General features: G+C 42.5%; 2 protein-coding genes across 3 annotated transcripts; one reads left to right on the forward strand and one right to left on the reverse strand.

Moving 5' to 3' along the window:
- Nucleotides 425–7,988, reverse strand: LOC8080164 (probable ion channel CASTOR). Of its 2 annotated transcripts, none has more exons than XM_002466071.2 (12): nt 7,445–7,988; nt 7,280–7,351; nt 6,563–7,177; nt 6,041–6,223; nt 5,784–5,843; nt 5,511–5,714; nt 4,617–4,865; nt 2,928–3,026; nt 2,340–2,534; nt 2,170–2,262; nt 1,716–1,982; nt 425–1,247 (listed from the first exon to the last, which is right to left on the reverse strand). In XM_002466071.2, exons 1-12 carry the CDS (start codon nt 7,871–7,873, stop codon nt 1,029–1,031), a joined length of 2,685 nt encoding a protein of 894 aa, XP_002466116.1. In that variant the 5' UTR covers nt 7,874–7,988; the 3' UTR covers nt 425–1,028. The 2 variants fall into 2 exon arrangements, with proteins under 2 accessions (XP_002466116.1, XP_021306440.1); XM_021450765.1 differs by lacking the exon at nt 2,928–3,026 and adding an exon at nt 2,776–2,874 and having other exon boundaries at nt 7,445–7,985.
- LOC8080165 (sister chromatid cohesion protein DCC1) lies at nt 8,822–11,499 on the forward strand. The gene is made up of 3 exons (XM_002463495.2): nt 8,822–9,217; nt 10,001–10,900; nt 11,009–11,499. Exons 1-3 carry the CDS (start codon nt 9,018–9,020, stop codon nt 11,109–11,111), a joined length of 1,203 nt encoding a protein of 400 aa, XP_002463540.2. The 5' UTR covers nt 8,822–9,017; the 3' UTR covers nt 11,112–11,499.

Raw genomic sequence — 14,985 nt, forward strand, 5'->3', positions numbered from 1 at the left:
GATGTTGAGAGCATCCATGGGGGCCTTTCTAACCTTCATGCTATAAATTATCATTCGGAGAGAAAATCGTTTTCTATATTTTTGTACTCTAGTAGTATCTTATGCACACTCTATAGTCATTCTCGCTCTTTATGTGTGGTTAACAGTAAATCTAGAATAAATAATGTCTATATTTAGAGATCCAACTAAGAGTTGTTGGAGAGTTTTTTTTTTTTCACCAAAATCTTGATTCCTGAGAATCTGGTGGAGATGCCCTCAACTCATAATAAACAAAGGGGGAAAAATCTCGTAACAAAAATGTCCTCCATCTTCAGTCAAAAAAAAACCCAATAGCTAATCCAGCCCTAAAATTGGCTAATCGCGTGCCATTTTATCACAGTACTGGCATCTAGCATACCTTTGATGATGAATTATAAACTGATAATATGACCTATCCAAACTGTAAACGCCATAAAATGGATCGACATATGATCTTCCAGTTACATATTTACATGGACTGGCCGGCATCTCATTGTGTTGACAAAATACGGCAGAAATTGTTCCTAACATAAGGACAAATATGGTTTCCTCAATTTGTACAAAATGCTGAACAGCCTAAGAAATGGAACTGTCATGCTGAACTACCGCTGTGGTCTACTCTATAGCTAGGGTACCACAGCCTCACTGGAAAATTGAATTCCCGCTCACTAAATAGCTTTAAACCCTCGGCTTAAGCCAGGGTGATGCTTTGCTCGTTGTTTATGTGGAACTTACACAGACGAGAATATACAAATGAACTGGACCGATCCAAACTTCCAAAGCATGTGCTGCATATTCTGTTCACATCCTTTTTGTAAAGGGCAACCTGAAGTATCCATCTAGACTGATCCAAAATCTGATCATGTTTTGCTCCTTCGCGCTCAGCGCTTGCCTTCTGCTAAATGTGCATCTGAATCAAACAGCTCTCTGCGCTAGTTGCTGCCTGTTTTTCCTTAGGCATGGTCACTGGTCGGGAGCTTGCTCTCATGTTAACTGTGATTTGATGAAGTTCATTCTTTCTCAGATATAACAACAAAAACATCCTTGGGTGACCATCTTCGCCTTGAAACTTTGTCTGTTGGATTGATTATGGCACGCTCAGCTGCCTCAAGACGGTACCCAATGACAATCTCTTTCCTCTGTCTAGCTCGCAGAATGACCTCAAAGAAATTTAACTCCTCTTCTTCTCTAAGGTAAAGATCGGAAGGTCGTATTTGCATTTCATTTCCCTGTAAAGGGTGCAGTTGCAAACCCAGATATTAATCAAACAGAAACATGACAAGACACATGATTCAAACATCAAGCTGCTGGCTTAGAAATATACTCTGACAAACTAGAACATGAGAAGAATCATAATTCTAATAAAGAACAAAGCGAAAAAAGTGAACTTGAACAAAATTGTCTAATTGTAGTAGTCCAAAGCCTTCAGTCTGCAGATGTGATTTGATAGGTAAAGTTAACCTAGTATACAATATCTGTCAAATATAAAGCTCTAACAATTCAGTTAATTTACTAGGCATTAGATCCATCTACTGTGCAAATTATAAGCTCAATATTATTTGCATATATGTTAGGGATTGAAATATGATAAGGATAGCTGATTGAATGCAGAATAATACTTCTGAATTTTGAGAGGTAAATTTCTAGGCCAGTAAAAAGTGATTTGACCATGCAACCATCAACTTCGAGAATTGTACCTGTTCGGCGAAGAGCTCCTCCAAGACATTATTTATCTGTCGATCCTCTGCGACCATTGCCAATGCCATGCTCACTAGTTCATTTGAAAGAACATAGTCACTAATTTTTGACATTGACAACAAATTTTTTGTCCTGGGGTCCAAAATTTCACTGATTATGACAGATTTGTCAGATGCTTGTTGCATCTCCCCTATCCAAGAACCTTCAGAAAAGGTTCCCCGGGAAACATGTGAAACCAATGATTCCTTGTATGGAAGACGTTTTGCCTGCAGTAATTAAGAAATGAGAAATCTTCAGTTCTTGTGAAGAGTTTAGTATAACATTAGGAAAGAAAGACAGCATGGAAGATATTTATTAAAAAAAAACATGATCGAAGATGATTGCATGTGACCCGAAGATGATATCAATAACAAGAAAACCATAAATAATTTAACCATTCTCTGTTAAAGAAACCTGAATATCTCTGATCAGCAGTAACGTTGCAAGTGACCTCGAGTCAGCTTGGATTGCTGAATCTTCTACAGATTCATCTGCCAAAATCAGGATCTGCATTTTGCTTTCAAGCATCAACCAACTATAGTCATTGGAATTAGCAGGGTATAATATAATGTCTCAGAACTTACAGAATCGAATGATTCTAAAGGAAGGCTCTCCAGGTGACGGCGAATAACAGCATTTCCTTCACGATGCACCAAAGTAATATTATCGAGGCGACTGAAGTCCAGACCTCCATCAATCAGCTTTCTTTCTCTGTCAACCTCAGGGACATCATTAAACATCCACAACTCTGATCCTGGCGCAAGGAAAGCATCAAGTACCTGGATTGATATCAACAACCAAGTTTAAAATATGTTCTCAACCAAAACAAATTAAGGCCTTAATAACACCTTCTATCAGCATTGCAGCTGTGATATTAATTAAACGTAATCAAATTCATAACAGGAAGAAAACTATATATTTAGAAGTATTGGCACAGGTAAGTTCTGCCTCCAAATCCTTTTGCTACAAATGTCCCCATCACATGCAAATGAACTCGATTTGGATCCGTCATCAAGTTACCATTATCATATCTTCTATATCACGGCGCCAACCACAAAACAATATTCTTTCTGGAGACTTTGGAACAACAAAATCTTTAGGCAGATACCCTCTCCTAACCTGCACAATTTAACAGAAGAAAAGGAATTAGGAGCTTCAAAGAAAGAACTTACCGCAATCATATCATCTATATCCCGTCGCCATCCACAAAGAAGAATCTTCTGAGGCTTTCTTTCAGGATGAACAATGTCTATGTAAACAGCCTCTTTAACCTGAATGATAAGATTGACTTTGCTTATGGGATGTTACACATATGTGCAGTGTCTATGTCTATTCTAGTTTTATGGTTTCAAGAAGTGATAACAAGCATTAGACTATTGTCTGTAAAACATAAACAGCAAAAGGTGGCTGCACCAATGGTACTCAATGATCAAAATGGAAAGGGAATGGATAAATTGCAAATCACGACACCAAGGAAATAAAGCTTCATTTGAGCAGAAGCTACAGTTCAATCTGCTGCTGTGTGCTGACTGCTGTTATTAAGCATACAATCCTACTGATCAAACTAGTGAAGGAAGTAATTCCAGAAGGTGCTCAAAGAGGTTGATTCGAACCCAGGACCTCCTGAACAGTAGTGAAGAGACTCTTACACTGTGGAATAGATCTAAATGCCAAAGCTCCCAACTATGGGTTTGGGCCTTTGGGGTAAGGCCCTGTTTAGTTCCCCACCCAAAATTTTTTCATCCATCCCATCGAATCTTTGGACACATGTATGGAACATTAAATGTAGATAAAAAAATAAACTAATTATACAGTTTAGTTAAGAATCGCGAGACGAATCTTTTAAGCCTAGTTACTCCATGATTAGCCTTAAGTGCTACAGTAACCCACATATGCTAATGACAGATTAATTATGCTTAATAAATTTGTCTTGCAGTTTCCTGACGAGCTATGTAATTTATTTTTTTATTAGTTTCTAAAAACCCCTCCCGACATCCTTCCGACACATCCGATGTGACACCCCAAAAATTTTCGTTCCCAATCTAAACAGGCCCTAAGGGAATTTCTAAAATAGCCTTACCCTCGCAAAATTTGCAAAGAGGCTGGTTTTTTTTTTTTGAGCCCAACAAAGAGGCTGGTTTGAACCCAGGACCTCCTGAACACTAGTGAAGAGAGTCTACCACTATGGAATTCATCTAAAAAAATATATTAAATAGCCTACATGCACTGACTGAGATACCAATTGTCAATATAATATTAAAAAATTATAAATAATTAAAAATGCTCACAAATGTAAGTATACTCTACTCTCAAAAACAGTTGATGCAGTAAGTTCCAAAGATAAGGCCTTGTTTAGTTCCCAAAAAATTTCTAGATTCTCCATCACATCAAATCTTGTGACACATGCATGAAGTATTAAATATAGACAAAAACAAATACTAATTATATAGTTTATCTGTAATTCGCGAGATGAATCTTTTGAGTCTAGTTAGTTCATGATTGGACAATATTTGTCACAAACAAACGAAAATGCTACAGAAGCCAAAATCAAAAATTTCTGTCAACTGAACAAGGCCTTAGAATAGATGAATGGAAGAGTTCACATATATAATTGACAGATTATATAACAGAACCTGGAGGCAGACCATTTCAATGGTAATACAGTATAGTTTGTGGAATGCAACGAGTAGACTAATAGCTACCACAGTCCAACACTGCCACGGAAAACGTGCAAAATTCTAAAGATCACAGGATTTAATATCGATACTGAAATTACAATCATTACGCTGAAAAATATCGAACCAACTGCTTGCAGATTAGAATAATAGAAAAAAGAACATCACATCTAATAAAAGAATTACCTTGGGCAATGGTGCTGGGGCATATGTATCATCATCCTCTGCAATTACTATCACCTCATCACCCTCTTGCAAAACATAACAATCATCAGGGTTTAAAATAATCTTGCCCCCATAAGATGCCACTTTTATGCCACATGGAACAGCATCAGGAAAGCTAATCAGCACATCTTCAAATCGCATTCCATCCAACTTAGGCCATCTCTTAATGTAGAATTCACAGTTCTCAAAACCAAGAATATCTTCCCATATCTGTGTATTAAACTCAAATGATCTTTCAAATAGTATTAAGAAATTATTAACTACAAAGACTATATGTAAATTCCTGAGCTATCACTAGCATTCGATCAGACAGATAATCATAGTAAGAATTCTATAGATGTAGGTACGACTAAGATCTACAGCCACTAGTTTAGTTTCACAAAAATCTGCGGTTGTAAGCTAAAGAAAATAAGTATAGAGAAAGGAGGAATTGGAAAAAAAAAATGCACTAAGGATATCAAAACTGTGAATGGCAATAGATAGCCTATATAGCAGCTCATGCGGTCATGCATGTCCAGAAATCTTGAATGAAAGATTGTAAGTTAAGCATATAAAATGTTTCTATGGCACGTGTACATTTTTAAACCTAGTAAACAGACTTTACTAAATGGTCTTCTAGATGCACATGAGTATTTTGCAACAGAACAATAACTAGAATCCAACAGAATGCCCAAAAGAAGTTCCTTCTAATGAGTTTAATGTCACAAGCACAACCAGATGGTCAGATTTCCATCTACTAAGCTTAGTGGGTTGATTTTGCACTGGTACAAATGCAGAAGGATGTGGATATCCAGTAAGAATTCTTATCTTAACAAAGTGACAGCATTTAGTATCCATTGTTGGTTAGTAGGAAACCTGAGCAAGGCCTGGCTGACGTGCACACTGTATCATCAATCGTCCAATCACATCATGCGCGACAACTGTTTCCACAAGATCTCCACCAACAAGTTTGACTAGAACTTCATTGTCGAGATCACTAAGCTCAACTACTATGTGACCACTTAGTCCCTCTTTAACTCCAGTCAAACTCAAGACTGTCCGCAGTGCCCGTGCATCACTCTGCAAAAAGGGTGCAATGATGTACGGAAGAGCTTTCAAGAACAGCATAGGTTGATCAGAGAAGCTTACCTGGTCAGCGTTTCCTTCTTCAGCAAGAACAACAATTGCTCGCGCCTTTGAAACTGAGACCTTGTGCATGAAGGTATATTTAGTTGAAAAATAGCACATATAGAAAGAAGTGAAGTGGTATCCAGGAACTAACTAACATGTATATCACAATCATCCTATCACTGTCAACAGACCATAATTTCACATTAACAATCAAGGATGCCAGAAGATCAAAATTCAAAACTGAGAAAAAAGTATGTCAAAATGTATGTATTTACCTTTTTCAAGTCAGCGAGTATCAGAGGGCTTCCACTTCTACATATTACAGCTGTTCCTTTCAAGTCAAACTCCATTTTAGCAATGTCTGCTTCCATTTCCTCTTTGTCTCTCTCAGCCATCACTACAATGGTCCCACCTCCCAAGCTTTCATTAGCAATGGCAATTTGGTTCAGCAAAGATCCCTATTGCCACCAAATGAAAGGGATTACACCATAAAATATGGAGAAATGCAACCTTTAGTTCTTACAACAAGATGACGTGTAACAAAGTAGTTATGTAAGTAGCTTCAGGGAAACAAAGTTGTCAAAAGTGTGCATCAAAATTATCTCGGAATATGCACGATACTATGACAGATACTATATGGTTTTGACATTATAGGAATAACTGTGAAACAGCCTTGTAGGGCTCTTAATAAACAAATTAGCAAGTACTACAAGATTCCAAGAATTAGAATACAATACATCTAACATACACAGAAAAAATTGAACGGAAACATTAACAAAGGTTTGTTCAATGATTACCAGCTTATCGCTCCATCCAAGAATTAGAGTGTGGCTCTGCTCTATGACTTCACTTCTTCCTTTCCTCAAAGAATCAAACTTCTCAGAGATTGAATCAGTGACAAGACCAAGCATCATGGCAAAAACCAACATTCCACCAATACTAATTGAAACTGAAACCAGCTTGGGTCCAAAACCCTCAGCATTGGCATGGTTCCCCGAGTCAGCAACGAAGGTCCATGACAGCCAAAGACAATCAGATAAGCTATCATCAGTCACACCATACAGAGCCAGCCCACCAAGAGCAATTAGTAACAACGTAGCAACAAGTAGGACCAATGGTTTAGCATACGGATGAAGTGACAAAAATATATCGACTCTGTACGCAAACCGCTTGTTTATGGGAACTTCTTCAGAGTCACGTGAGCTCCTTATCTTTGACACAAGGTCCACATACTTGAGAATGAGGAGTGGTGCGTATAGTACCGAAAGCGAGATAAGCAGGGAAAGGTACTTAAGGCTTCTGTTCTGCGTGGTACTGTTAGCATCCTGATAGAACATATTAATGCTGCTCGTATCGAGTGAGGAGTCTACAATGCATGACTGAAGTTTTGCAGTAGCGACAACCAGTTGCTCCTGAAACAATCATAATGAAACAGGGTAATAAGATCAATCAAAGGAATGTACAAGTGTTTCACGAATTCACGTAGTGCAAGGTAACTAAGCGTGGTCCCATACCTGCAGATGGTAAACCTGATCGTGCAACGAGAAGTTCCTACGGAGAAGGGAGGCCAGGCACAGTAAAATAACCTGAGGCGAACAGATTCCACGATTAAATAACCCGAGTCAACAAAAGTCAAACACGAAAAATCCCGGCGCGTTCACCCATTCCTCAATCCTCACCGCCGCTGAGAGCACCCCCGACCACCGTGGAACGATCGCCGACGCCGCGGGCTTCCTCCCGTGCACCGGCGCGGCCTTCGGGGCCGCCGCTTGCTCGGAGGCAGCCGTACGGACATCCTCGCGGCGGACGCCGGCGTACCGGGGGTCACGGCGGCGCGGCGCGGACGGAGGAGGCTGCGGCTGCGGCGTCAGCTGCTGCTGCTCCGGCGGTGGGTGCGGAGAGCGGGAGCGGGAGCGTGGGGTAGTAGGCGGGCGGCGGTCAGCGAGGGAGTAAGCTGAGTAGGGCCTGGAGGAGCGGTAGGTGGAGGGAAAGGGCGTCCTGGGGGTCCGGGCCCGGGAGGAAGGGAGGAACGGCGGCGCCGGCGGGAAGAACCAGTCCCGGTGCGGCGGCGCCGGCGGTGGCGACGAGGAGTCGGGGTCCAGGGGCATTTTGGGGAATTCCCGGTTGCTATTGCTACTGCTGCTGATGTGTGGGGACTGCGGAGAGAGAGAGAGAGGAGGGGAATGTCTGTGTTTGTTCGTGCGTGGCTGCTTGTTGCTGTATTAGGCCGTGTCATTGACTTTTTTTAGCTTTTTATTCATCGGTGGTTCTTCTTTGATTGATGCCAGAATTTTGGATTCTTTTTTTTCCTTCTCGAGACTCCGTAGATGCTGTTATGTCTTCCATGATTGAATTAGGCCTCTCTCTTTTTAATTGCTGCTCGAATAAATTAGTTTGACGTTATAATTAGACGTTTATTTGATTTATTAGGAAGACCGAGCATCGTGCGATGAGTAAGCAACCCTCCCTATCATTTTCTTTATATCACTAAAGAGAATTCAACGACTTTGTAGCTTCATGTCTGGTTGGGGATTTGAGTGGTGTGTTTAGTTTATCATGTGTTAACTCTTTTTCCAACTACAATAATATTGTACATTATAGACGAAATTCATATATAACATACTAGATAGTTTCGAAAGACAAGATAATACCATTTTCTTTCTAGAGTTTTCAATGAGGGTGAAGGTGAGCAAAAGAGTTTTCCTCCTTCTCTTGATCTCCTCCAACTCAACCCGCAACTAGTAATGTTGATAGTGCCACAATAAATACCTAAGATATCTACAGAAATACATCTCTGAAATGAAAATAAGACCCCTAAAACGCCTAACGGGATACATCCAATCTTCTTGATTGCTTACAAAATTATGATAAAGCATGATTAGTTTAGCTCTATACATAGCCAACTAGAAACGAAAGACGAGACAACTACGTACATTTGAAGTTGCCTAAAAACTACATTTTTCTATTGAACTTTTTTAATCTCACTCATTACAACATAAAATATTGAAATGTCACGAAGAAATTTAGCATTACCTTTCCATCAATCTGCAAAGGAATATTTGTTTCCATCTCTCACGTCCAAAGACTGACCCCATGGCCCCACAAACCAGAACATTTCCCGCGCGAAACTCAACCCAAAACCAAAAGCGCGGCAAATCGAAGCAACCAACAGGTCCAACACACTAGGCACCCCACAAGGAAAAGAAAAGAAAATCCCCAATACCGAACCCCTCGCCCGCCACGCCCCGATCCATGGATGCGGAGATGGAGGACGCAGGCGCCCAGGCCAAGATCGAATGGGACGGCGGCGGCGGCGGGGCCGACGCGGTGCTGGGCCTTGCCGGCGGCGGTCCCCCGGTGTCGCTGTGCTACCACCAGGCGTTCGGCTCCCACGACGACATCGTCCTCCTCGAGGCCGCCGACGACCTGCTCCCTGACCTCCTGCAAGGCCGGTAAGCGCCCTCCGCCCAACCAAGCGAAAAACGATGCTTTCCCCCAAAGAGACCAAGGACCGGCAACGCCATTCTTTCGACTTCAGGGGGGGGGGGGGGGGGGGGGGCATTCGACGTTTTTTTAGGATTTGGAATACAGTCGATCTACAGAAGAAGCGCATTTTCTATACTTGGTTCGTAGTCCAGAAATTTGCCCTGTTTCGCTATTCACCATGTGTGCGAACTAGTTCTTTCAACTTCAGGGGGGCATTCGAACTACGTTTTTTTAGGATTTGGGATGTCATCATTATTCATGAGATCTACAATCGATCTAAAGAAGAATCGCATTTTCTATACTTGGTTTGTAGTCCAGAAATTTGCCCAGTTTCACTATTCACCATGTGTGCTAACTAGTCTGCACGAAATGTTCTAGCACTATTCTTGCCTAACGCAAAGTTAGTTGTTGTCAAATTGGTCCACCGTGACTCTATATTTCCATGCCATAGTGGTTGGAAAACAAAGGATGTTAATCCATAGACATGGGCATCTCTGTTGCTTAATTATGAGGAAGTCTAAGTTTAAGCATAATTATGAGTTTATCCTCGTGTAGTTCAGTTTCCCATTATACAGCTGGCATCTATGCCACAGATATCAACTGAACATAGGTTGCTCCTTGCGTTTGCAGTGCTAATTCATGTTGCATGAGAGAAGTATAAAGCCTTAAAATGTTCCATTACACAGAGAGTATTGTGCATCATTTCAATGTTTCCATCTCTAGAAATGTTGACATTTCTCTCGATATAGGGTGACTGTACGGGGGCGTCCTGAAGAAGAAGCTGTCCTTTGCACACCTTCTGCAACATATTCCATGAAGTTTGTTGGCACATCAAATTCTATGTTTCTGATACCACCAGGGGAGCCGTCTGCTAAATGCTTAAGACCTGACAGCACCAATGGCGATGCTAATGTCGTGGCTGCTACCATCAAATTAGCACCAGGGAGCATTGAATTGGTCAGAACTGCTCCACGGCTAGATAAACTGAGGAGCCTTCTCCGTGAGAGGCCCTACATACTTGATGAGGATCTTGGGAATGACTTCGAACATATGAAGGGGCTATACACTTGGCAAAACCTCTGCAAACTTATCCAGGCCAGTGATGGCGAGCTGTTAGATGGGTTGAATACCCTCTCGGCTGTTGAGATTGATGGATTCTGGAGGACAGTTGATGCCAATTCTGTGAACACGATTCTTGACATGATCCTGCACAACTCTGTGTTGCACGATTGGCCGTTAAATGCAATGCCGGAAAATGATGTGCTCTCTGTCATGGAATCTGATGGTTTTACCCATAAGATTGTAACCCACTGCCTCAACAGATTTGGCACAAAGGTAGAGCAGGAAGCTAGGAGTTTTTGGAGCCTTGATGAGAAGCGTGTATGCTTACAGTTTGCTCAGAGAGCACTTGGTGCAGGAAAGATGAAGCTTGCTAACTTTATGGACAAATGGGAGAGAAGCATTCCTTCAGGAATGCATGCTGATCTTCAGATGCTGGAAGGGGAAGTGTTGTGTGAAAAGCTTGGAGCTGAGACCTGGGTGCATGCTTTTAGTGTTGCTGATTTGCCACTGGCACCTGCTGACAGGTTTGCGGCACTTTTCCGTGAGCGCCCTAAGTGGGAATGGAAAGATCTGCAGCCCTATATCAGGTGTGATTTGCATTATTATTTTTTTGGTTGAGTTCTTTTTTTCTTTTTCCTTTTGTGTGTGTGTGTGTGTGAATTTGGCATGTGACTATATCTCTCCCCTATGTCCAGGGATTTGCGCTTACCAGGTGTCTCATCAGAAGGATTGCTTATAAAGTATACCAGAAGAACCCAACCAAGCGCTGAAGCTGAACCTATTTTTACTGCAAGATAATAGATCTAGCCATCTGCAGCCATGCTTTGATTCAAACAAGGCCTTGTTGGTGCTACTTAATTTGAAATATCACACTGGCAGTGTAGTGCAAGGCATTCTGGCTATTGGCAACGGAACCCAAATTATCGTTGCATACAGATCCGATGATCCTAGTTGTAGACCTTTAGTACAAGTGATTTTCCTCACCTGAACTAGATACTATCGGTGATGGAATATCTGAAGAACCTGTCATCTGCAAAACTTTGCGCCTTTGCTGTAACCTTTGATGAACATATAGCTATCCAAAAGCTGAAACACATGCGAGTACAATTGTGGATGCTTGAAATTGAAACGACTTTCAGATATCTTTTTTTCACCCTCTTAATATTAAAGTACAGGAGATTCAGGATGTGTATTGTATTTTTGGTAAGAGGCAAATAAGGGGGAACCGAAAATTACTTATATGCCATCAAAAACTATACCTGTCCCTTATATTGCATCAAAATTTACATCCTTCCCTTCACTGCTGACTGATGTCAATTTGCCATTACATTGCTATTAAGTGAAAGGGGGAAAGCAAGTAACATACTAACATATGGAAGCTTTTTTTTTTCTAGAACTTCAATCCTTCCATGTCATTGCCCTCAAGAACAATTATGGATATTGGTGTTTCCTCATTTTTTATTTGCACAACATTCAATAACAGTAACAATATAAAATTGACAGTGTTGATGCAAAACTGATCTGCAAACACAAAGGGCTAATACCCGATTCGAACGTTAAGGCGTGCCAGCCGATTTGACCTTGCTATCGGCAAAGGTGATAACTTGAATACTTTAGTCCTGACAACAGCGATGCGCCCGGATGTCACGGCTAAGAGGTACTCACGCGGAACTTGAGAACACGCCGAGCTTAAGTCGACGAATTCCTAAGAACTCGTAATGAAAAGAAAAAGTATGACGAAGTCGTCGAGAAGTAGATACTGGAATATGAGTAAAAACGTGTGTTTGATTGATTTCTTGATAGCTAGATTACAAGGTCCTAGGGTTTATATTTATACCCTGCTCAAAGAGCTACGACCAGATACGATTAGAATTCGAATTCCAAATTACACGGAATCCATATACAAAACGATGCAAATAACTAAGGAAACAATAAAACTACCCTTCGTAACAAACTGAAACTCCTCCACATGACAACTGGCAGCTTCCGGACTCCTCCTTCGCGTCATCGGCAATCCCCTCGCCATGGTCATCGGCAGACCCTTTTACCTGGTCATCGGCACCATACTACTGCCTGTGGACTTAGTCACACTCAACTTCTCCCTCATCGGCAACCATCCCCATCGGCAACCCGCATCGTACTGCCACCTTATCCTGTCATCCTAGACACGTGTCCAAAAACGGCGTCAACACATGCCCCCCAGTTTCGGAGTATAAAACTATTAATGCTCCGAAATTCCCTGCAGTAATGATGCCTTCTCCGCAATTAATGCTCTTAATCTGGTAACCGACAACCTCAATCTGGACAACTCTGATCCTAATCCTCCGCAGATTCCTCGAAATCCCCAACTTCCTAAACGGGCATCTTTCTTATTCGTATATCGGCAACAATACCGTTACAAATATCTGCCGATGCTCTGCCCAGGAGATTCGCAAAAACGGTTACCTCCCCTCTATCTGCCCATCGGCAGGATGACCGTTATAGAATATCGCCGATGGACCGACCAGGAGATCGCGTACAGTAAAATATCTTTAGATAATGACCGCTTCCTGTCAAATCACCTGCACAATCCCTGGATTACCGTGCGAACAGTTACCATATCCACTTGAGTACCCTCGGATTTCTCGGATGTGGCAAAGAAATAAGTCAGATTTGCCCTTTCCCATTTTGTCCTATAAATAATTCCTTCTTGGGTACTCCTCCCCCATTATACCATTCTGCTACCCAACTTCGCTTTTCCAGCGGCGGCGCCATTCACAACCCTCAAGATCTCCGACAAGCATTCCTCTTCATCAACTCCGGCGCCCTCCAGCGTCCTCTTCACGACAAGATGGCCGTTGGCTTCGTCGTCCCTGAGGTCAGATTTCCATCTCATCTGCTGTACCCTTTTCTTGCATTCCTGTTCATCTGCGATTCATCTTACCGAATATTTCCCTTTTCCTTTTTCTTTGTATCTTTATTCCCCAAAACACTAGGAGTTATCCAACAAAATTGTCATTCCTACCGATCAACCACATCTTCAATGCCTCGGCCCTCTAGGGGATCCAGATCCAACCGACCTTATCAATGCAGAAACCAACAGGATTCCCTTTAGAGCTGAAAACTTTGCTTTAGATCTATGGAAGGACACCTTTCGCTCTTGGCCCAGCCCTACTGTAGGGTGGAAAGACTGGTTCTTGAGGGTCAGCAACTCTTATGAAGTTCAATGGGGTGAGAGGAAATTAGCCCAATGCATTAGGCTGTCCATTGCCGATATGCACAGGAACGAGTCATTGCTGATAGCTGCATCTTACTTTTGGTCAGACACTCTCAACGCTTTTGTTTTTGGCCACGGCCCTGCTTCTCCTACCCTTGCCGATGTAGCCATGCTTACTGGGTTAGATATATCTTCTGCCGATAGCGCCCACTTTTTTGATACCGCCCCCAGTGCCAAAGTGGAGACTCGCGCTATCGGCGGCTGGTCAGGGTACATCCAGAAATACCGCGGGAGAGGGCCTGTCACCATAAAGGAGCAAACCACCTTTCTGAACATGTGGCTAGACAAGTTTATATTCTGTGGTCGATCGGCAGGACCGACTTCTGTCTATCTATCGGCAGCAGAAAGACTGGCTAGCGGTGGTCAATTTCCTCTCGGCCGTTATTTGCTCGGCGCTGTTTATCACCTTCTTCATCAGGTAGTCCAGAAACTCCTGCTCGGCCAACCTATCGGCAACTTGGGAGGTCCTTGGTGGTTTATTAATATGTGGCTCAATCTGCACCTGCACAAGCGCCTTGATCTCAACTTGTTCTCACAGCACTTCCCAAGAGATATAGCCGAGAACTACGTGTTGGGTGAAGAGGAATCGGCAACACGTGCCCCCCTGAACTTTGGCGAAGCTGTTATAGTCTTACCCGGTTCAGGGAACACTCCGGATCAGATCGGCCGATTCTTCGAGACGCTGTATGAGGGTTTGGCCAGAGATGAACGACCATGGTTGGCTTATGATGACCCAGATAGCATGCTCCCTCTGACCTTCAATCCATTCGATGAAGCTCTCGACAGGGACAATGAGGCGATGATGGCAATTGTGACTCCCAGGGCCATTCCGGTGAATTTCTTTGGTAGCACAAAAACTTCTCCCCAAACCTACGAATTTTACAATCCATCGGCATTAGCTCGCCAATTAGCTTTCGGCCAGTTGCTGATTGCACTTCCTTATGCCGATGTGATAAAACCCAGAGAAACTATCAACAACCTTCTTGAGTGGACTCGAGTAGCCCAGTTACCACCAAATGCCGATACGGATGTAGATCTGTCAGAATGGGTTCCGGCTGCTTTTATCACTCAGGCATACAAGTCGTGGTGGGCAGAATGGAAAGAGCATCTATTCTGCAGATCGGCGCTTTCATACCGCGGCATGATTGACACCGAATACGAAGTTCCCGATGACACTGTAAGTAACTCAAACCGATGTTTCATTTTCTCAATGTCACTTCTATCGGCAGCTTACCCTTGTATTCCTTTTGCAGGTTGACAGTATTCCTCCATTGGTTAGCAAGAGTGGCAAGCCGATCGACTTATTCCCACCAGGCCCGATCTCCTCAATCGGCCATAATGCTCCCACTCTGGCTTCCATCGTGCACCGGGGTGCGCGCCTCAAGAAAGTTACTACCAGGAAAACTCAGACATCAC

The sequence above is a fragment of the Sorghum bicolor genome, chromosome 1 (assembly GCF_000003195.3).
Source record: "Sorghum bicolor cultivar BTx623 chromosome 1, Sorghum_bicolor_NCBIv3, whole genome shotgun sequence".
Classification (NCBI taxonomy): Eukaryota; Viridiplantae; Streptophyta; class Magnoliopsida; order Poales; family Poaceae; genus Sorghum; species Sorghum bicolor.